Source organism: Protopterus annectens, chromosome 17.part0 (assembly GCF_019279795.1).
Source record: "Protopterus annectens isolate FY-2018-M chromosome 17.part0, PAN1.0, whole genome shotgun sequence".
NCBI classification, from domain to species: Eukaryota; Metazoa; Chordata; order Ceratodontiformes; family Protopteridae; genus Protopterus; species Protopterus annectens.
In genome coordinates, this window is record NC_056751.1 from 60791571 (window position 1) to 60815067 (window position 23497).

A 23497-nucleotide genomic window follows, 5' to 3' on the forward strand; every position below is an offset into this window, starting at 1 on the left:
ATACACTGACAATATAAGCTTCTTTAGCAATAAACATGGCAGCTTTCCTATACTGAACTGTAAGGTCAAGATTTGAACTGCATGAGGGGCAGTATAGAAATGGAAAATGTGGTGTTGACAAGTTTAGGTTTGTACTCCTATGTGTGGCTCATGAGATTATGTGCATCAGCAGGAGGTACATGTGCTCATGAAAGCAAGAAAAACATAATACAAAACATTGTGCCAAATGATAGTCCTCAGAAAAGGTAATCCTATCGCTTACCATAAGGGATGTTTACTGAGATAAGATCTCTGCATTTCTGAACTCTGTTAATATTCCTAAACTTCCTACTGGTCTGTAGTAAGTATTTAGATAGTATGAAATATGGAAGCTCTGAGTACTCAGTAAAAATGAATGGCTGACTGTAAAAAAAAAAAAAGGGGGGGGGGGTGGGCAAAAAGAACACCCAAAGTTAAACCATGTTAAGCCGCAATAAGCCAAGACCGTAAACTTTTCAAGAGGACTGTTGGACACACACTACACAATACTAAAATAGTAATTTAGAGAAAGAGTTAACTGTAAGATAACTAGACAATGTTTGCAAATTAATTGGAAAACATTTTGAGAGTTTAACAATATATATATATATTTTTTTTCTCATTCAGTGCATGCTTAAAATATTTTTGATTTACAAATACAAGCTAACATTTCACATTAGTCTTATAAAACTTCTGCAAATATTTTCAGTAATAGCAACATTATCGGTATACGGTCGGAAAAATAATGCAGATACTCCAGAATGTAGAGGATATGTACACCAGAAAGAGAGCATATGTCATTGCACCAGGCACAGTTTTGAACAGAAATAAAAACAGTCTTAATTGCTAAATCATTAACAGTCTAAAATAATTTCACAGCTCATTTACACCTAAAACTTTCAAAGAAGCAACATAAATAGGTTTCTTGAATAAAAACAATTCCATCTCTTTTCATCTTCTTTTAGTTCCACCAAAACCTAAAATGAAAGATGAGAATGACATTAATAATTAGTCTGCTATATGTTCTACAGAGACAAGCTATATAATTCTCTAAAGAAAGATGTTCAGTTCTGAATAGTTCCAATCTCATACATCTGCACCATCATTTATTAAGAATAAAGAAATATACAAATGCTTAGGGCTAAAATGCATTCTACACTGAAATACAAAGTTGTTTAGGTGCCGGCTTGCAGACATATCCAAGCAATGTACTAATCCACCACCAGGTGGTGCTCTCACATGCTCATATAGCATCCCTCATGGTCTTGTTGATCCCATGCCCTTAAATGAATATGAATGAGGTCTTCCTACTACAAATGCATTTTAAGACTTATACTTGCGAAATGGCTTTCAGTGCATACAGTACTGTTCACATCCTGCAGGATTTCTGATGTCATTCTGAACACAGATGAATCTTAACAGGCGTTACAAGATACTTTTTTGAAGTCCTCTAACTACAATGTTGTTATCTCAAGTAGCAGGTCAGTGTTGGTGATCATTACAGCTATTAAAATGCAAAAGAAAGTACAGTTGTGTACACTTACCATAAATGTAGATGTTAGAGTGTATTCACTGTTGCAGCCATCACCTGTGGGTTATCCCTGCTGTGGTAGCCCTCGGCCAGCCCGAATACCAGAGTCAATGTTTTTGTGCGCCGGCTGCTGTCACCTGTAATCGGACATCAGGTCATCAGTACTATAAAGAAAAGCGGCTGACGTTACATCATCAGTTTTTCTTGCCCTAACACATCAGAAGCACAAGGGAAAAGAGAGAAGTGGTCCTGGTGGCTAAGAGCCACCTTGGGAAGCATGTGTCCCCCAGGGAAAGAAGTTAAACGGGGGATGGAGGGAGGGAAAAGTACAGTTTTGTACCTACCATAAATGTAGATGTCTGATAGATATGCAACTGCAGTCCTGACATATAGGTTGTCCTGCCTCAGGCAGCCCTACGGTCGGCCGGATTCCAAAGTCTGGGTCCGGCGTCGGCTGTTGTCGCCTCTTCCCCGACGTCAGAGCGGCTGGGGTATAAAAGCATCAGCCGACGCCATCTTCTTCAGTGTTTCTTGCCCCAGATGCCAGGTGCCCTCCAAGGAAGGCTAAATTTAGAGAATGGATAAAAATTCCAGACATGCACAACAGTAATAAACAGATACACCATAACAGATATCCCCAGCTAATTTGAAAAAGGGGGAGTGGACCCTAAAAAAGAGAATTACAGAGGGGTAGGAGGGAGGGAAAACCTGACTGCAGTTGCACATCTATCGGACATCTACATTTATGGTAGGTACAAAACTGTACTATGTCCTTCAAGAATGCAACTGCAGTCCTGACATATGGGTTGAACACCATAGCCAAGCTGGGGGTGGTAGGATCTAAGATAAGGATGGTGTAGCTAAAATGCCCTGCAGGACTGCAGAAGCAAAGCCTGCTCGGGATCTGGAATATAAAGGCAGGTTGTAATGTTTGGAAAATGTATGCACGGAGCTCCATGTAGCAGCTTCTAGAATGTCCTTTGTAGCCACCCCTCTTAGAAAGGCTGTGGAGGTGGCTGTAGCTCTGGTGGAGTGTGGCCTGATATTGGCTGGCACACCTTTTCCATGAAAAGAGTAGCAAAATCTGATGTAGTTTCCAATCCATTTTGAAATTGTTTGTTTGGAAATTGCCTTTCCTTGTACTCCAGCAGCGTAAGCTACAAATAGTTGGTCAGACTTTCTTTTGGCCTTTGTTCTGTCCAAGTAGTAGCGCAATTGCCTGTGTATGTCCAAAGTGTGCAGAAGCTTTTCTCCTTTATTTTGAGGATTGGGAAAGAAAGTAGGCAGGTGAATTGCTTGATTTAGAGAAACCCTGGATATCACTTTTGGCATGAATGAAGGATTGGTTCTTAAAGAGACTCTGTCCTGATGGAAAATGAGAAATGGAAGTACTGCCATGAGGGCCTGCATCTCCGAGACTCTTCTTGCTGAAGTAATTGCCAACAGGAAAACTGTTTTCCAGGAGAGAAATTGCAATTCTGAAGATGCTGCTGGCTCAAAAGGAGGAAGAGTTAATTTTTCCAAGACGAAGTTGAGGTCCCATGCAGGCACTGGTGGTTTTCTTGGAGGTTTAATATTCTTTATCCCTCTTAGAAACTGTCTTAGCAAAGGATGTGAAAACACAGGTGGATCACAGTTGTATTTTGCTGAAATTGCTGAAGCATGTATCTTTATGGAAGAATATGAAAGGCCATTGTGAAGCATTTCTGCCAAGTATTCTAGTATCTGTGGGATGCTCATTACTGATGCATCCTGACCCTTGTTGGCATTCCAGATGTTGAATCTCTTCCATTTGGCTGAATAAGTTTTTCTGGTGGAAGGCCTGTGTGCTTCCAGTAAGATCTCTTGAACTTTTTTGGAGAGAGAGATATGGGGAAAAGTCATGGAACCCTCCAAGCTGTCAGTTGCAATGTTTGCAGGTTGGGATGAACAGTCCTGTAACTGTGCTGAGTTATACGCAGAGACCATTGAGGCAGGAGCCATGGCTTGGTGCGAGTTATGCTCCTTAGTAATGGATACCAGTGCTGTCTTGGCCAGTCTGGAGCTATCAAAATGCCTTTCGGTTGTTCTGCTTTGATCTTCAGTAACACCTTGGTCATTAATGGTAGAGGTGGAAATGCATAGATTGTTAGAGAATTCCAGCTGAAGGAGAGAGCATCCATTCTCCAGGCTTGAGGATGGTGTGTCCTTGAGCAGAACTTCTTCAGATGATGATTGAGGTGTGAGGCAAAGAGATCTATGTCCGGCCTTCCCCATGCATGAGTTATTTGTGAAAAAATGTCTGGATGCAACATCCATTCGTGCGGGTCCATAATGTTTCTGTCCACCAGAACATTGTCCTTGCCTGGGACAAACTGGGATTGCAACTGTATGTTCAGTTTCAGGGACTTTTCCCAAAGAGTCATTGTTAGTCTGCAGAGGGGGTAAGAATGGGTGCCTCCCTGCTTGTTTATGTACCACATAACCGTGGTGTTGTCTGTCTTTATTAGCAGATGGCCTTGCTGAAGAAATTTTCCGAAGGCCTCGATTGCATGAATCACTGCCAACATCTCTTTTTGATTGATGTGCAGATGCAATTCTCGGGGTGCCCATTGCCCTTGAATGCATCTGCCCTCCATGTGCGCCCCCCCATCCATGATCTGAGGCGTCTGTTGTAATGGTTTGGCTTGCTTGAGGTTTGTTGAAAGACATGCCTTTGTTTAGCTGGCTTGCTTGTTCCCACCACAAAAATTCCTTTTGTAGACATGGAATGAGTGGAATAATTGCTTCTAAGTTGTGGCTGTGTTGAGACCATAAACTTTTTAGGTACCATTATAGTTTTCTCATGTGTAGTCTTGCCAGTGGAATCAGAAGAATGCAAGATGCCATGAAACCCAGGGCCTGCATGATTTTCCTTGCAGTCATCTGGGTGTGCTTTGCTAGGCTTTTGAAGTAATCTGGTAATTGTTCTTGTTTTTCTTCTGTGAGGAAAGCCATTTGTGAGTTTGTGTCCAGTTTGGCTCCTAGAAAAATTATTTGTTGGGATGGCAGTAGTCTTGATTTTTGAATGTTGACTGTGTATCCCAAAGCCTGTAGTAAGTGAATGACATAGTCCAAGTTTCTTATCAAGGCTTGCTTGCTGTCCGCTTGTATAAGGCAGTCGTCCAGGTAAGGGTATATTTGTATCCCCTGAAGTCTGCAATGTGCAATTACTGATGCCAGTCATTTTGTGAATACTCTGGGTGCAGTAGATAAGCCAAAAGGCAATGCTGAGAATTGATAATGCTCTGACCCTGCAAGAAATCTGAGGTATGTTCTGCAGCTATGTCTGATTGGGACATGCAGGTATGCCTCCTTGAGGTCCAGAGTAACCAGCCAAGACCCCTTGCCCAGCATGGGAAGAAGTTGCTGTAACGTCAGCATTTTGAATTTTGGCACAATGAGAAAAGTGTTTAGAGCGGACAAGTCCAGTATAGGTCTAAATTGCTTTTCTTTTCTTGGAACAAGGAACAGTCTTGAGTAGAATCCCTGGCCTTGTTCCTGAGGAGGAACCTTTTCTATTGCTTTGATTTGTAGCAGCTTTGAAACTTGTATGAGTGCCTTTGCCCTTTGATTTTGTGGCAGGTTTGGCATGCCTTGTCTTGTTGGTAAGGTATGGAAGTGGAACCTGTAACCTTTGTCTATTATATCCAAAATCCATTTTTCCTTTGTAAAAACGTGCCAATTTTTTGAAAATAAAGATAATTTTCCGCCTAAAGGTGCTTCTCTTTGAGCCTTGGTCGGCGGTGTCAAAGTCAAGTCATTGTGATTGTCCCTGTGGAGCAGTAGAAGTCCCTGCGCCACTTCTCTGATTAGTTGGTTGCCATTGGCGGCCCCTGTAGGAGCCTCGGTATTGCCCTCTACCTCGAGCACGCCTGTTTTTTCCCCTTTGGAACTTGTCAGTGTCTGGAAAGGACCAATTCTTCGAAGGCCAATTCCTACTGAACCTTGGTGGCTGAAGCTGGAGGAAATCTTTGACTGTTTGTACTGATTTAGCCTTTTCCTCAATTGATTTCAACACACCCTGTGCATTAGCACCAAATAGCTTGTCTTTTTCCAGAGGTGCATCTAGAAGCTTTACTTTAACATGATCTGGCAATGTCTGTTCTTTCAACCAAGCATGTCTACGTATGACGGCCCCTGTCATAGCTGCCCTACATGAAGCTTCCAATGCATCATAACCACACTGAAGAAAATGATTGATAACCTGCTGAGTATTATGAACCAAATCCTGCAAGGCCTTTCTATCTAAAGGCTCAGGAGAGGCTAACTTTTCTGCAAATCATCCATCAAGAAATCCTGATACTGAAACATATGAAAAAGACAGTTAAGTGCCCTCATGGCAAGAGTGGATGAGGTATAAACTTTTTTACCCCACCTCTCCAGGGACCTAGATTCCCTGTCTGCGGGCAAAGGATTTTTGGCGTGGAAGTGGCCACTCCTTTGGGCCCCTGAGAAATAGTTTCTAGATCAACAGAGTGGGCCTTAAAGAGATGTTTATGAGTTTCAGGAACCCTGTAATATCTGTCTGGCTTGACAGGAGCAGGAGGAGAGAATCAGGAGAAGTACTGGAGTCTGAGAACACATCATCCAATACATCTAACACTGGGGTATAGCTAAAGGCCTGTGCTGGGGTAACTTAAGGAAAGTCCAAGCCTTTTCCTGGAGTCGGAGAAATCCTGGCCCTGCCACTGAAAATGCTCTCTCATGGAGTGGAGAATTTCCCGGAAAGAAATATCCTCAGGAGGAGAGGCAGAGGGAATGGATTCATCAGCATCAGAATCCTCGTAGGCCGGGAAGGATTCTTCCTGGGAATCTGAATGGCCTGACTCACCAGAGGCTTCATCTGAGGAAAGGGTATCTGCCTGCTCAACCCTAGGCCTTCTGTCTGAAGGCGGCTGAGAACCTCTGTCTGGATGAGCCTGAGAGCCCCTGATTAAAGAAATTAGATCTGCAGCTAAAGTCATGATCTGTTTATCAGAAGTGGGACCCTGTGAAAAAGATTTAGGAGGGTGAGACTTAGCTTGGCTGGCAGCCTTAGCACGTGTGTAGGCCTTGATGGACATAGACACAGAAGGCCTAGCTGCCCCACGTGCTGGAGTAACTTTGTCCACCGGTATGGTGTCAGGCAAATCTTGGGCTTCGGTTTCAGGAGGAAAACCAACAACCGGCACCGGGGTAGCCTCCGGGACCGAAGTGTGCGGTAAAGCGGTGTCGTCGGCCTGGAGCGGTTGAATTACCGCCTCCGAAGAGACCAATGCACTCGCGGTAGGCTTTAGCGTGGTGTCGGTGGAAGTCGCGGGCCGCGAATGTTGGTCCCGGTCCTTCCGTTTTTTGGAAATATGTGCTGTTGGTAGTTCCGACGGCATGATATAGGAGTAATTTTCCCCAAAAAAGTCTTCAGCAAATTCTGCCCGGCGCCTAAGTGTGCGCTTATTGAAGCAAGCACAGGCAGCACAGGCCGAGACGTCGTGGTCTGGGCCGAGGCAGGGAAGGCAGTAAGAATGGAAGTCCTTATGAGGTATTTGTTTACCACAAGACAAGCAATTATTAACTTTTGCAGTTTTATCTGACATCGGCTGAGGCAAGAAAAGGTTCCCCAATGGGGTACTTAGATTTTTGATGACTTCGGGTCTGAAAACACAGGAGCTGGCCGACCGGCACTTGCGAACTGCTTCTGCTTTGGGCACCTCGCGGCAAGAAAGACTGAAGAAGATGGCGTCGGCTAATGCTTTTATACCCCAGCCGCTCTGACGTCGGGGAAGAGGCGACATCAGCCGACGCCGGACCCAGACTTTGGAATCTGGCCGACCGAAGGGCTGCCTGAGGCAGGACAACCCATATGTCAGGACTGCAGTTGCATTCTTGAAGGACATCCAAGACTGCAACAGTGAATACACTCGAACATCTACATTTATGGTAAGGGTACACAACTGTATTATGTTCTTCGTGTTTCACTGTTGCAGTCATCTCCTGTGTGAGGATTCCCAAAGCTGAGGTAAAGGGTGGAAGGATAGGTAGAGTCCTAGGTATTGGTCAGGAGGCCCTGCAGAATTACAGAGGCAAACCTGCCCTAGACTTAGAAAAGAGAGGCAGGTGGTAATGCTTTGTAAAGGTATGGACAGAGGTCCAAGTGGCCACTTCCAAGATGTCCCTGGTAGGTACTCCTCTGAGAAAGGCAGTGGAAGTGGAGGTTGCCGTAGTTGAGTGGGTATGCATCGACTTAGGAATGGGTTTCCCATGTAGTCTGTAGCAAAAATGGATACAGTGTGAAATCCATTTAGAAATGGGTTTATTTGGAGATGGGCTTCTCCTCTGCCCCTGGGGCAAAGCTTACAAGAAGCTGGTCAGTTTTTCTGAATGGCTTAGTGCGGCCCAGATCGTATCAGAGTTGTCTGTGCACGTGTAGTGAGTGTAGAATTCTTTTCCCTTTGTTTTGAGGGTTGGGAAAGAAGGTGTATGGCTTAGTTAAGGGTCACATCAGATACCACCTTGGGCATAAAGGAGGGATTAGTCCTCAGGGAGACTCTGTCTGCATGGAAAATTACGAAGGGCTCAACAGCCATGAGAGCTTGAAGTTCTGAGACCCTTCTGGCTGAGGTGATAGCTAGTAGGAAGGCAGTCTTCCAGGAGAGGTATTTCAATTCTGCTTAAGTGGCAGGCTCAAAAGGAGGTAAGGTTAGTTTCTCTAACACAATTCAGGTCCCAGGGTGGAGTAGGAAGTCTTCTGGGACTGATATTAAAAGCCCCTCTAAGAAACTGCTTAATCACAGGATGAGAGAAGAGGGGTGGGTCTGAATAATAATGGACAGAAATGGCAGAGGCATGGATTTTAATAGAGAAGGACAGGCCACTATTTAGCAACTCTGCTAAGTAATCCAGGATGAGAGGGATGGAAGGTTGGGAGGTACTGCCCCCTTCTGATTGTTTCCAGGAGCAGAATCTTTTCCATTTGCCTGCATAAGATTTTCTTGTGCTGGGCCTCCTGGCCTGTGATGATGTCCAGGACCAGTTTGCTTAACAGTGACTTCTTGTTAGTTTTTAGTGTACAAGCCATGTTGAAAGTTTGAGAGTCTGTAGGTCTGGGTGCAGTGCCTTCCCCCTCTCCTGGGTCAAGAGGTCTGACCTTAGGGAAAGCAGCTTCGGGGGCTGTAAGGTCAGACTGCATAGTACAGGGTACCAATGCTGTCTGGGCCAATCTGGACTGATGAGGATGGCCTTTAGTCTCTCCTCGCTTATTATGATCAGAACCTTGGGAATAAGGGGCAGAGGAGGGTATGTGTACACAAAGAGGGAGCTCCTAGTACCTCCTTCCATGCTAGGAGGTGATACTCCCTGGTACAAAACTTGTGCAGCTGGTGGTTGAGGTGCGAGGCAAAGAGGTCCACCTCTGGTGGGGTCTCCCACTCCTGAGTGATTTGCAGAAAGATTTCTCTGTGGAGCTCCCATTCATGGGGGTCCAGTAAGTTTCTGCGTAGGTGGTCTGCCAATGTGTTGTTGATCCCTGGTAAGTACCTGGCAATTAGGTGTAGCCCCATGGAGGTGGCTGTAAGCCAGACACTCATGGCTAACCTGCACAGGGGGTAGGACTGGGTGCCCCCCCCCCCCCCCGCTTGCTGATGTACCACATTACTGTGATGTTGTCTGTTTTTATAAGGAGGACCCCTGGTCTGAGATGGGATTGGAAGGAAGTCAGCATTTTTCAATGCCATCATTTCTTTCTGGCTGATATGCAAGTGAAGTTGCTGGGCATTCCAAAGGTCTTGGGTACACCCTGCCTGCTAGGCAAGTGCTCCAAGCTATGTCTGAGGTGTCAGTGGTGATGGTCTGGCTGGAAGGGCGGAGGATGAAGGGAAGACCCTTGTTCATGGCACAGGTCTCTGCCCATCAGAAAAGTCATCCCTTATGCAAGGCATCAGTGGGAGAGTGGTCTCTACAGACAGAGTGCTGAGACCAAAGGTACTTTAAGTACCACTGAAGCTTTCTCATGTGAAGCCTGGCAAGAAGGATGAGAAGGATGCAAGATGCCATGTATCCCAGGGCTTGCAGGAACTTCCTTGCAGTGAGGTGATGTCTGGAAGCTAGCTGGGTGAAGTAGAGAAGCAGGAAGCTATGCTTCTTTGGGGATAGGAAGGCCATTAGGGTTGCTGTGTCTAGCACAGCTCCCAGGAAAACAATCTTCCTGGTGGGGTTTTGCTTTGATTTTTTTCTTGTCGACAGTGAACCCTAGGGAAGTTAGGGGTTTGTTGACAAAGAGAAGATCCTGGAGCAACTTTTCTTTGCTGTTCGCCTGAATGAGGCAGTCGTCTAGGTAAGGGTAAATCTGTATATTTCTCGGTCTGCAGAATGCTACAGCCAGGGCCAAGCATTTGTTGAATACTCTGGGATCAGTAGATAAGCCAAAGGGCAATGCAGAGAACTGAAAGTGCTGATTGCCTGCTCTGAATTGCAAGAATTTTCTGCACGATTACCTAATGGGGATGTAGAGGTAGGCATCTTTTAGGTCAAGTGTGACCAGCCAGGCATTTTTTGCGAGCACAGGCAGGAGCTGCTGCAAGGTTAGCATTTTGAATCTGGGGACCACCAAGGATGTGTTCAGTTTGGATAGATCCAGGATGGGGTGCCAAAGTGCCCTCCTTTCTGGGAAAAAGGAATAGTCTGGAGTAAAAACCTTTTCCTGTTTGATCCAGAGGGACAAGTTCTTTTACCCCCCTGGGATATTACTGTTTTTACCTGTTTTAATGCCTCTGCCCACTGGTTTGGGCGAGATCTGGGTATCCTCTTGGAATAGGGAGCTCGCTGAAGGAGAAATCTGTATCCCTGAGAAATTATTTTAAATACCCATTGGTCCTTGCTTATAGAGACCCAATTGTCCTTGAACAGGGTGAGCCTTTCTCCTAGTTTTAGATGAGTGAAAGGAGGGCAGAGGGAGGAGGGAGAGTCACTGTGAGTGCTTATCATAGAAACTTGTCTTAGAACTCCCTCCCTTAGAGGCGGAAGTGGTCCATTGTTTGCTTCTTTGCTGGCCCTGGGATAGGGGCCTGGATGTCCTGTCCCTGCGGGGCTTACTTTGACCCTGTCTACTGGGTGCAGGGAAGGCCCAGTGCTTAGAGGTGAAGTTCCTGCTGAATCTGGGTGGTTGAATGTGAAATAAATATTTTACTGCTTGCATAGATTTTACTTTGTCTACCATCTTTTTAAGCACCTCTTCTGTTTTTTCCTCAAACAGGCATTCCTTATCTAGGGGTGCATCAATAAGTTTAGACTTGACATGATCAGGGAGAGGTTGTTCCTTCAGCCATGCATGTCTTCTAATAACAGATCCCATCACTGTTGCCAAGCTAGAGGCTTCTAGGGCATCATATCCACATTGTAATGTGTGCTTAGCTACTTGACCAGCAGAGAGTAGTAATTCTGCCAGCTCCTTTGAGTTGGCACCATCAGGAGAGGTAGCTTCTTCTATTTTAATTGTTCCAAAGTGTGTTATTGATATTTTAAAACATGGAACTGATAACGGAGTGCTCCGATAGATAAGGTTGCAGATTTGCATACTTTTTTACCCCATCTGTCCAGAGCTCTGGAGTCTTGTCAGAGGGGAAGAGGATTCTTGGCAGAACTAGTCTTAGCTCCTTTGGGTCCTTGTGTAATGAACTCAGAGTCTGCAGCAGAGTTCCTGTACAGGTATTTGTGAGAATCCGGTACTCTGTAGTACCTGACAGGTTTAGCTGGAGCAGGAGGGAGGGCATCAGGGGCTAAACTGGATTCAAGTAAAACATCATCCACCACTTCTAGAATAGGTGGGATGGCCAGAGGTCTGTGTTGGGGCAGGTCCAGAAACTGTCCAAGTCGTTTCTTAGACTGTGGGTAGTCCTTAGGTTCCCACTGAAAATGTTCCCTGAGGGAGTGAAGGGTTTCCCCGAAGGAGAGGTCCTCTGGAGGGGAGGCAGATGGGATGGATTCCTCTGCATCTGAATCCTCAAACAGTTAAGGGCTGTTGTTACTCTTCAAAGGCAGAATAATCAGATTCCACAGGTTCTTGGTCTGACAATTTCTGGAGAAGGAAGCCTTTTCCTTTTTGGAGTGGGGGCCTGAGTACCTCGGATAAGGGAGATGAGATCCTCCACCATTTTAAGCATATGAGTTTGGGGTGGGCGGGCAGTAGAAAGATGGTGGCTAGAAGCAGATTTTCTAGGAGTGGCCTGGCTTTGAGGCCTGAGAGAATCTGTCGGCCTCTGAGAAACTGTAGTCGGAAGAGAAGACTTTTTTTGTCTAGCATCTGTAGTGTGAACGGCCTCCTCGGAAGCCGGTGCCTGCTTCGTGGCTCCGGACCCAACCGAGACAGAGACAGCCAAAGGCTCAGAAGACAAAGTAGATTTCTGTGGCATACTGGACACCGAAAAGATCTCGGCAGAGGCCTGCGTAGAAAGTGAGTCTGGCATCAGGGGCTGCGAAAGCGACTCACTGAATTCCGGAGAACTGACAACTTGCTTAGCAGTAGCATCGGAAGGCTTAGCCTTGTGTGGCCTGTCTCTATCTTTACAGTTTTTCAGAATATCAGCGGATTGTTGGCAGACAGACACCATATCGGAATTTGAAGACAGAATACGAAAATAACTGTCTACAAAGAGAGTTCTACAGTGAATGGTTCTCGCATTAAAGTGGGCACAGAACCGGCAACAATGGACATAGTGGTCTGGGCCTAAACAAGTGATGCAGTAAGAATGAAAGCCTCGGTGTGGGATCTGCTTTCCACAGGCGAGACAATTAACTTTTTTGGACATTGGTTAGAGCAAGAAAAAAGGGTCCCCAACGGGGTACTTAGCTTTAGACGTTTTCTGCTGAAATTCGACTTCTGGTAGTGACCGACCGGCACTTGTGCAAACTGCTTCTGCTACGGGCTCCACGGCAAGAAAGACTGATGTAATGACGTCGGCTGGCTTGCTTTACAGTACTGATGACCTGACGTCAGACTAAAGGCGACAGCAGCCGGCGCACAAAAACATCAACTCTGGTATTCGTGCCGGCCAAGGGCTACCACAGCAGGGATAACCCAGACTGCAACAATGAAACATGAATAACATCTGACTTCAAAAGTGTCGGTTGTAATAAAGAGTGTTGGCAACCATAAGATACTAAGTTGGGTCAGCATTCAAACGTGTATAAAGAGCCATCGAGCTGATTTCAAAACCTAATGGCCTGTGGATACTCTTCCAAACCACTGACACAGAAGATTGCTAGGACTTTCTTTCAGCTGACCCTCAGCAGCAGGACAAGCCCACTTCGATGCCTTGTTCATAGGTTGGTACTAGGCTATCAGCCCTAGGGCCTATACAAGCCTAGCCATAACAATTCCCTGGCTATTTCTTCCCACATTATTTACTTCCCTGGACCCCTGTCTAGCAGGGCGACTGACGTGATCCCTGGGGTGAATTTCCTTTCTCCCATCCAATCGTCAAGGTTCCTCTTGAAGAGGTCCAAAGAGGCACTCTGCTTGACATGTATGGGCAATCTATTCCAGAGTCTGGGGAGTCTCTGGGTCAGGAACCTATCCCTCCAGCATGTTTTGTTTATTGTGATGACAAGGTTTAGATCCCTGGTGCGTGTAGCACTTGTCACGGTGCCAAAGGGCAGACAAGACGCACATTCAAATGCTTTCATTTTTGTTTTGTTTTGTTTGTTTAGGCATTGGCTGTGTCAGCTTCAGTTCACTGAACCATCTGTGTGGTGTGCCATGAAATACATCTAGTTACAGCAAATATCCACAGCTTGCAATGAACACTATCTCAAAAAGTGCCATCAAATGAATCACTTTATGATGTCACTTGGCAGGGGATGTGGCATTCATGCTATAGTGTTTTGTTTTATTGGGTCTTTCACCAACTGTCAGTTCAACTACTGTAATCCACATCCCTTATACGCATAAATGCCTGCTGCATCCAGACTTAAGCTTTTGCTCAAGTGCGCTGGTACCATATACTAATAAAGTCTATTCATTCACTTTTCATGTGCATCATATGTAGAAAATATGATTAAAAAAGCCCAGCCATATAGCATCTCTACTCCTTTCAGTCCTGTCACGGATGTCTTGATGCAGTTTTATAAATATATTGAATTTGTTTTAAATTAAAAACTGAGCTGAGAGTTGCTATTTATGTTGCAATGCTCAACTAAAGGTGACAAAGTACAGTTGTGTACACTTACCATAAATGTAGATGTTTGAGTGTATTCACTGTTGCAGTCATTACATTTGGGTAATCCTGCTGGCAGGTTGCCCTCAGTCGGCCTGAATTCCAAAGTCTTGGGTCCTGCGTCGGCTGCTGTCAGCTCTTCCCTGACGTCAGGGGTATAAAAGAAGCAGCCGACACCATTTTCTTCAGTTTTTCTTGCCCCAGATGTCAGGTGCCCCCTAAAAGGGTATAGGTTGTATAAATCAGAGAAGGAAAGATAAGTTCCAGTAGAAAAAAGGGGGGTGGTGGGTAACCTGGACTGCAACAGTGAAAACACTTGAACATCTACATTTATGGTAAGTGTACACAACTGTACTATGTTCTTAGTATTTCACTGTTGCAGTCATTACATTTGGGTAGAGTCCCAAAGCTATGGTTGGGAGGCTGGAGCTAAACAGCAGTAGGAGCGGCTATGAGGCCCTGCAGAACTGCAGTGGCAAAGCCTACCCTGGATTTAGAGTAGAGTGGCAGATGATAGTGCTTTGTAAAGGTGTGCACTGAACTCCAAGTAGCAGCTTCTAAAATGTCTTTGGTTGGTACTCCCCTGATAAAGGCTGCTGAATTGGCTGCAGCTCTGGTTGAATGTGGCCTAATGTCCTTAGGCACTGGCTTGCCATGGTGAAAATAGCAGAAACGAATGCAGTGGCCTATCCACTTTGAAATAGTCTGCGTTGAGATAGCCTTTCCTTATGATCCTGCAGCATATGCCACTAGTAATTGCTCTGTTTTTCTGAAAACTTTAGTTCTGTCCAAGTAGAATCTAAGCTGTCTCTGTACGTCCAAAGAATGCAGTATTCTCTCCCCTTGTTCTGTGGATTTGGATAAAAAGTTGGCAGATGAATAGTTTGGTTAAGAGCCACACTGGATACCACCTTAGGCATAAATGTTGGGTTTGTCCTCAGAGAAACCCTGTCTGGATAAAACATGATAAAAGGTACCACAGCCATGAGTGCCTGTAGCTCTGAAACTCGTCTTGCAGAAGTTATTGCTAGGAGCAGAGCTGTTTTCCAAGATAAAAACTTTATATCAGCAGTAGCAGCTGGCTCAAAAGGAGGCAGGGTGAGTTTTTCCAAGACATAGTTGAGGTCCCATGCAGGTGTTGGGAGATCTCCTTGGAGGCCTTAAATTCTTGGCTCCTCTGAGGTACTGTTTTAATAAAGGATAAGAAAAGATTGGTGGCTCTGTATTGTAATGAGCCGAAATGGCAGAGGCATAAATTTTAATTGATGAAAAAGATAGGCCTTTGTCCAGCAACTCACGTTAGGTATCGCAAAATCGGAGGGATATTTGGTACAGCTGTATCAGTTCCTTGTGCCTGGTTCCAAGCACAGAATCTCTTCCATTTTCCAGCTTAAGATTTTCTAGTACTAGGCCTTCTGGCTTCCAAAATTACATCCATCACAGCTTTACTGAGAGGTGTGTTTTGTATGACTACATTATCTGCCATGCTGCTAGGTTTAGAGTCCTGAGTTGGCTGTGCAGGATCGGATTGTTTTGCTGGGACATTAGATGAGGTATTTGAGGTAAGGTCCAAGCTGGACAGTGAGACAAATTCCTTAGGATTGGGTACAAATACTGGTGGGGCCAGTCTGGGGCAATCAGTATCATCTTTGGCTTCTCCTGTCTGACCTTTAGGAGTACCTTGGGGAGGAGAGGCAATGGAAAGGCATATACTGATAGGTTTTTCCAGCTGAAAGATAGGACATCCACTTTCCATGCCTGTCTGTGATAAGTCCTTGTGCAAAATGTTTTTAGTTGGAAGTTGTGAGGGGAGGCAAAAAGATCTATGTGGCCCTGCAGGAGGCCTCCAGAGAATCAAAACCACATTGCAAAGTATGCCTTCCAACTTGTTCAGCTGCACGCAATATATCCTGCATTTCATTGTTTTCTGCACATTCAGAGTTTAACAAAATTTTCTGTTTAAGCAATGCCAAGACATGTTGCTGATATTTGAGCATATGAAACTTTTAGTTTAGTTTAGTTATGTACTTACCATAACTTTAGATGTATGGGATCCATCTCGCCTACATTCTGTACTGATGGGTTCGGAGCCGATCCTCGGCTCCGACTCAGCACGCTATACTATAGAACAAAGTCTCTTATTGGCTGAGCTATCCCATATCCCAGGATGCACCACCACTGCTTCCCCAGATCTTGTTTGTCCGCACACATGCACACACACATAGACTGTTGATATAATATTGCCAGGTGTTTCAAGATGAAACGGCTGAACTCGAACCGTCCGGTCTCTTCTGATCTCCAAGGCAGGGGAAGGAGGGTGGGTTATTAGGAATGTAGGCGAGATGGATCCCATACATCTAAAGTTATGGTAAGTACATAACTAAAAGATGTTATGTGATCCTATCTCGCCTACATTCTGTACTGATGGGACAGCGTCCCTAGCACCCAATTCCTGGGTGGCTCACTGGAAAACACTCCTGAGAACTGTGGAACCGAAGGAAGCTCGCCCCCGAGATGCCATGTCCAAGTTGTAATGAGAAATGAAGGTGTGAGGAGAAGACCATGTAGCCGCAGCACAAATGTCACTAATGGCAAGCTTAGAATGAAAGGCTGCCGAAGTAGCCATAGCCCTTGTAGAATGAGCCTTCACTGTAGTTGTAAGCTCTTTATTAGAAATGTAGTAAGTATGACTGATACAGTCTCTGATCCACTTGGCAATAGTGACTTTTGTGACGGCTTTGCCCAATTTATTGTCCGAAAAGGACACAAACAACTGATCTGTCTTCCGTGTTTGGTGCGTCCTATCTAGATAGAAGCGCAATTGTCTGTGAACATCCAATGTGTGGAAGATGTATTTCGCTCTGTTTGAGTACTTTGGGAAGAAAACTGGGAGTTCCAATGACTGTTGCAGACAAAAACTAGAACAAACCTTAGGGACAAAGGATGGATTCGGTCTGAGGGATACCCTATCCTTGTGAAAAACCAGGTACGGTGGTTTGACACATAGGGCTTGAAGTTCCGAAACTCTTCTGGCTGATGTAATTGCAACCAGTAAAGCAGTCTTCCAAGAAAGAAATTTCAAATCACAAGTTGCTGCCAGTTCGAAGGGGGAAGAGGTCAAAGCACCTAATACCACATTAAGGTCCCACGGTGGAGCGGGATGAGAAATCGGAGGCCTTAGCAGCCCAGCACCTTTCATGAAGGCTTTACATAACTTGTTGCTCATCAAAGGTGGGTCTATGCTCTCATAAAAATTGGAAATAGCTGCCAATTGAACCTTGATGGTAGAGACCGAAGAACCTTGATTGAACAGAGAAGCTAAAAACTTCAGAACCTCTGACACCGGGACAGTTATAGGATCTAACCCCCGGAGTTGGGCCCAAATAGCAAATCTCTTCCATTTGCTGTTATACATTTTCTTAGTAGAAGTCTTGTGGGCTGAGGACAAGATATGTATGACTTCCGGGTCCAAAGCGTGGTCCAAAGCGTGGTTCCTGACTATGGTCGGAAGAGGAGGAGCCAAGCTGTTAACCTCAACGAGTGGAGGGACTGATGATGCTGTCCCGACTGATGGATCAAGAGGTCCGGAACCTGGTCCAGGAACCATGGACCGTCCAATGCATATTTCCGAAGAAAGGGAAACCAGATTTGACGAGGCCAGTATGGGGCAACTAGAATCATCTTGCTCTCCAAGCGAATCGCCTTCTGGATCACCTTGGGAAGAAGGGGAACCGGTGGGAAGGCGTACAGCAGGCCGGTGGGCCAAGCTTGGACTAGGGCATCCTTGGAAATCTCCCCCGGAACTGGGGTGAGAGAGAAGAACCGTTGGCATTTCGTATTGAGGGGGGTTGCGAATAGGTCACAACAAGGAGTTCCCCATCTTCTGAATATCTGAATTGCCACTCTGTCGTTCAGAGACCACTCGTGAGGGGAGAGAACAGTTCTGCTCAGTCTGTCGGCTATCACATTGGATCTCCCTGGAATGTGTGTTGCTACCAGAGAACGTTTGGTTGCAATCGCCCAATCCCATGCCTTCATGGCCTCTCTGCAAAGGGGGTAGGATCTGGTCCCTCCCTGCTTGTTCAGGTACCAGACTACTGACATGTTGTCGGACTGAATGGCTATCATGCCCTGGGGGAGGTAACTGTGTAGTGCTTGCAGTGATAGAAGCACCGCCCTCATTTCCAGTATGTTGATGTAGAGGAGACTCTCGTCTGAGTGCCACTTGCCTTGGACTGACCTGCCCAGGTAATGTCCCCCCCACCCTGTCTGGGAGGCGTCCGTAGTCAATGTGGCCACTGGAGGAGGTGGAACGAAGGGTCGCCCCTGATCCAGATTGGAGGAAAGAAGCCACCAATGAAGGTCCTGTTTGCACGTCTCTGTGATCAGAATGAGGTGACAGAGGGAGATCCTGATAAGACCACTGGACTGACAGGAGCCACTGGAGAATCCTCATATGTAACCTTGCCAAGGGGACTAGGAGGACGGTGGCCAACATGGAACCTAACAGTTGTAGGACCATTCTGGCTGGGGCTCGGCGTTTGAGGAGCAAGGCTCAAACTTGGGACTGTAATGTTTCTATCCTCTCTGTAGGAAGATAGACCCGCATTTGCTTTGAGTCTGTCTCTACTCCGATAAACCGTATGCGCTGAGATGGCAGCAACACAGACTTTGCCCAATTGAAGGTGATTTCTAGGGAGTTGCCTAGAGATATAGTGGCTGCTAGGTTTTGTAAGAGTAGACGCCTGGAGGTGGCAGTTAGGAGCCAGTCGTCTAGGTATGGAAACACTTGGAATCAGACTTCTCAGGTGAGCAGTCACCACCGCCAAACATTTGGTGAACACCCTGGGGGCTGTGGTGAGACCAAAGGGCAGTGCACGGAACTGGAAATGACTGTCTCCCAGGCTGAAGCGCAAGTGTCTCCTGGACGCCTGATCTATCAGGATGTGATAATAGGCGTCCTTGAGATCTATGAAGCACATCCAAACACCCTTCTCCAGCAGCGGGAGAATGGATTGTAAAGTGACCATCCGGAACTTGGACTTCTTGACAGATCGGTTTAGTTTGCTGAAATCCAAAATGGGCCTCAAGTCCCCAGTCTTTTTTGGCACCAAAAAGAATCTTGAGTAAGTCCCTAATCTGGTCTGGCCTTCGGGGACCGGTTGGATGACTCCTTTTTGAAGCAGCTTTGTGATTTTGATGGCTGCGAGATCCCGTTGACTGAGTGGTGCGTCAGGGATTTTTTGGGATGGTGGGGGGGGTTGAGAAAAGGGAATGGTGTAACCTCCGGCGATGATTCGGAGCACCCATCGGTCCTGAGTGATACTCTCCCAGGCCTTTAGGTGCTTCGAAAAGTGACCCCCGACTGGCTCCGGAGCTGCACAGTCGGGCAATCCTTCAGGGATGCTGGAACGTTGAAGAGCCACGAAAGGACTCGCGGTTTCCAGTGTTGCGGGGGCCTCCGCCGCCTCTGGGACGGTGTCTTCCTGAAAAATTTCCCCCTCCTCTGCCTCTAGAAGGGGGATCTCCCTGCTGAGAGAAGTAAGCCTTTTGAGATTTACGGAACCACATTTTCCCCCCTCTTCTAGCCTTGGGATAAGGCCTGAAGGGAGTGGAAAACCGTGCCCCTACTGCAGTCAAGGTCTTACCCTCTTGTTCACAGCGGGTCAAGGTGTCCTTTACTTTGGGTCCAAACAGAGAGGACCCATCGAAGGGAGCGTCGGCAAAGGAAGACTTGAAGGCTTCCGCAAAGTGACAGACGGAGCCAGGCTTGTCTCCGTAGAGCAACACCTGTTCCCGCCGCTCTACTCGCCCCCTCGGCTGCATACGAAATGAGCCTCATGGACGAGTTCAATAATGATGATAAGGTAGCCAGCTGAGAGCTAACCGTCTGGGCCAACTGCTCAGGTAGGTTACCAGAGAGGGTATCTGAAAGTTCCTTGACCAGATCCCTCTGAAGTCTGGTGAAGTGCGTCAGATAATTCAGAGACCTTAAAGTAAAGGCTGCTGAAGTAAGGGTGCACTTCCCGTACCGATCCATGCTCCTGGACTCTTTATTAGGAGGATGAACGGACGTGGACGCCTCTGCCACATCTTGTTGGGTAGCAGATGCCACCACCAGGGCATCTACTGCCACACCTTTGGAGAGAAATTCCTTTTCGGGGGGGGGGGGGGGCTGAAAGAAATTTATTGGGGCAAGCTGGCACCGGTTCCACAGAATCCGGGTGCTCCCACGCCCTTCGAGAGATCAAATCTAGAAGCTCATCGAAGGGCGGAGATACCCAGGAGGCGGAGGGCGGAGATACCCAGGAGGCCTTGAGGAATACCGACTCCTCAGCAGAAGGGGGTTTGAACTGCCAGTCGCCTCGTTGCTTCAGGATTTCTAAGATGTCCGCAAAGGAGACATCATCCGAGGACGACTTGGGGGACCCCTCCGCATCATCGAGGTCGGTGTCAGAGGTGAGAGACTCGTCAGGGGAGTCGATGTGCTTCCTCTTGCACTGTCTCTTCCTTGGGGGTTCCTCCGAAGATGCCTCGGAAGGACCTCCAGGAAGGGGGGAACCCCCAATGGGGGTGACCTCAGGCCCCAGGGCTCCGCTGTCTTGAGACAGGGGGACAACAAAAGAACCAGTCTCCGTGCCAAGGGAAGGTGCCGGAGAGACGGTGGAGGTAGTCAAAGAAGATTTGGCCAAAGCACTCCTCATGGCCCTGAAGGCCGGACCCCCAGAGTCCTGGGAAGGTCCGACCCCTGGGGCCACAACAGTAGACGGCACTCCTGCAGCCGACGCACCGAGGGGGAGGCTTGGAACCGAAAACATCGGTCCCGAAGCGTCACCCCCGGGGCCGACTGAGGAGGTCCGAGTACCGAACTCCGATCCGAAGGTCGGGGTTGGAGTAAGGGTCGGAGCCGACCCGAAACCCTCCATCGGCTCCACCAGCACCAACGGTGCTGAGGCTGTTGGAGGAGGAACTAAAATAACAGGGTGGGCAATCGGCTCCGGAGCCGACTGGGCTGGAGCCGAAACCAACTTTTGAAAGACAGGAGACTGAAACAGCCTTTGAAGTACCCTGTTGATGTCCGAATCCGACATCCTCGAAGACCGAGAAGAGATCGAACGAGTTCGAGTCGACTTCTCCACCGGTTCCGAAGGACTGGGGGACCGGCTCCGAATCGTCTCGATAAATATCGGTGCCGAGGGAGACTCCACAACCAATGCAATTTCCCTCGGAGCCGAAGAGGACTTCGGCGCCGAAGGGGAAGAGTCTGAGCGGGTGACTCTCATCGGCTCCGAAGGCAGAGGAGCCGATGAAGGTGACCCGCCTCTCGAAGCTCTAGCCGTCGGCTCCGAAGCCAGAGGAGTCTAGGCTGGAGGCATCAAGGCAGACTGTTCTGCCCTCGGCTCCAAAGTCCGTGGAGCCAATGGAGAAGCCTGCCGAGATTTCTTTGTGTCCGGTTCCGACGGGCTGGTTGGAGCCGACGATTTCTTTTTCTTCAAAGGTGAAGAGGAAGAAGATAAAGCCTCCTCAAAAGAAGGTGTAATAAGCCCTTTTAAAATTAATTTGTTTTTCCTCTCTTGGAGGACTCGGGAGGAAAAAGCGTGACGAACGCTGCATGACTCCTGAAGATGTTTAGGGCCTAAACAATACACACACAACGAGTGATCGTCCGTTATGGACATTTTGTAGCTGCATTTAGAGCATTTCTTGAACCCAGATGGTCTGTGCTCTTTCGACATACTGACAGCCAAACACTACAACAAAAGAGAAAGTTTCCAAAAATTTTGTGAAGAAAATAAGTAAATAAGGACAAGACCCCTCTAGCAGAAACGGGATACTTGACCGACTAACACTACAACAAGACTCGCACTAAATTCACTCACGCGAGAGGGCAAGGCCCCTCTAACTTAAACGGGATCCTTCCCTCAATACAAAGACAAATTCACCACAAAAATACTCTAATAATCAGTCACACAACAACGATAGCTGTTAAAACAGCTTTTGGGTAGATTAATCAAAACTTTCTGACAGAAATTTTAGAAGAAATAACAACTTAGCTCAGCCAAGTCCGAGACCACGTCTTTGCTGTAAAGTGGCAAACGAGATCTGGGGAAGCAGTGGTGGTGCATCCTGGGATATGGGACAGCTCAGCCAATAAGAGACTTTGTTCTATAGTATAGCGTGCCGAGTCGGAGCCGAGGATCGGCTCCGAACCCATCAGTACAGAATGTAGGCGAGATAGGATCACATAACATCTGACAGTTTAAGGCCCTTATAGCGAAGGTAGCAGATGTGTAAACCTTTTTTCCCCATCTATCCAGTGCCCTAGAATCTCTGTCAGAGGGGGTAGGATTTTTTGCAGCAGAAGCCTGAACCCCTTTGGAACCCTGTGAAATAGTTTCTGGGTCTGCAGCAGGGTTTTTGAAAAGGAATTTATGAGAGTCAGGAACCCTGTAATATCTGTCAGGCTTAACAGGAGCTGGAGGTAAAGAGTCAGGGGTCACACTAGACTCTGAAAACACATCATCTAAAATGTCTAACACAGGTGGAATGGCTAGAGGCCTGTGTTGAGGTAGTAAAAAGAAATCTCTGAGCCTCTTTTTAGATTCTGAAAAATCTTGGCTCTCCCAGTGGAAGTGATCCCTTCATGGTATGCAAGGTTTCCCCAAAAGAATAGTCTTCAGGAGGAGAAGCTGAAGGAATAGATTCTTCAGCATCAGAATCCTCATGGGGGGAACAGAATATTCCTGATCAGAAGAGGAATAAAAAGAAATAGAAACCTGATCTGATGATTCATAGTCTGTCTCTTGCCTAGGCCTCTTATCAGGAGGGGGATGGGAACCCCTGATCAAGGTAATCAAGTCTTCAGACATTTTGAGCATCTGTTTTTTGGGCATGGATGCCTGTCCACATGGCTCTTGAGTTTGTTTCTTTGTCTTTGAAGGTGCTTTAGTCTTTGCCTTTGAAGTCGGTTTATGTATAGATGTTTAGGTCTGAAAACACCCTCAGAAGCCGGTGCCAGCTCAGCGGCTCCGGACCCATCTGAATGAACAGTGTCCAAGGCTCCAATACCTTGAGTTTCCAGCGGCATAGCCGACTCCACGTGGGAGCCGGTAGCGGCCTATGACTCTAAAGTAGCGGGCGTCAGGGGCTGCGAAAGCACCTCACTGAGAACCGGCGACTGGCTTTGGAGAAGCTTAGTCGTCTGCTTTGGGCCTAGGTTGCCTATCTTTTTCTTTTTCTTTGCATTTTTTGTGAACTCCGGTAGTCAGATGGCTATCTGACGACATTTCTGGATAATTAAACCTGCGTCCAAAATAGTTTAATGCAAAATCATACCGACGCTTAATAGTGTGTTGGTTGAATCTAGCACAAAACCGACAACCTGAAATGTTATGGTCAGGGCCTAGGCAAGGAATACAGTAGGAATGAAAGTCCTTATGAGGTATTTGCTTTCCACAAGAAACACAATTATTAACTTTTTCTGACATTGGTCTGGAGCAAGAAAAAAGTTTCCCCAACGGGGTACTTAGCTTTAATGAAGACTTCGGATCTGAAATTTGAACATGAAAATCTCAGGAGTTGGCCGACCGGCACTTGTGAACTGCTTCTGCTTCGGGCACCGCGCGGCAAGAAAGACTGGACAAAATGGCGTTGGCCGCTTCTTTTATACCCCTGACAACCTGCCGACACAGGACCCAAGACTTTGGAATTCAGGCCGACTGAGGGCAACCTGCCAGCAGGA

The 23497-nt window shown here is 46.8% G+C and overlaps 1 protein-coding gene across 1 annotated transcript in view; it reads right to left on the reverse strand.

Annotated features, from left to right (window-relative positions):
* Positions 1-607: 607 nt before the first annotated feature.
* Positions 608-23497, reverse strand: part of SARAF (store-operated calcium entry associated regulatory factor) — a 475866-nt gene continuing 452976 nt past the window's right edge. Inside the window, exon 6 of the mRNA XM_044059699.1 lies at positions 608-995. Coding sequence (XP_043915634.1) covers positions 970-995 — 26 coding nt within the window. The 3' untranslated portion in view covers positions 608-969. The remainder of the gene's footprint in view (positions 996-23497) is intronic.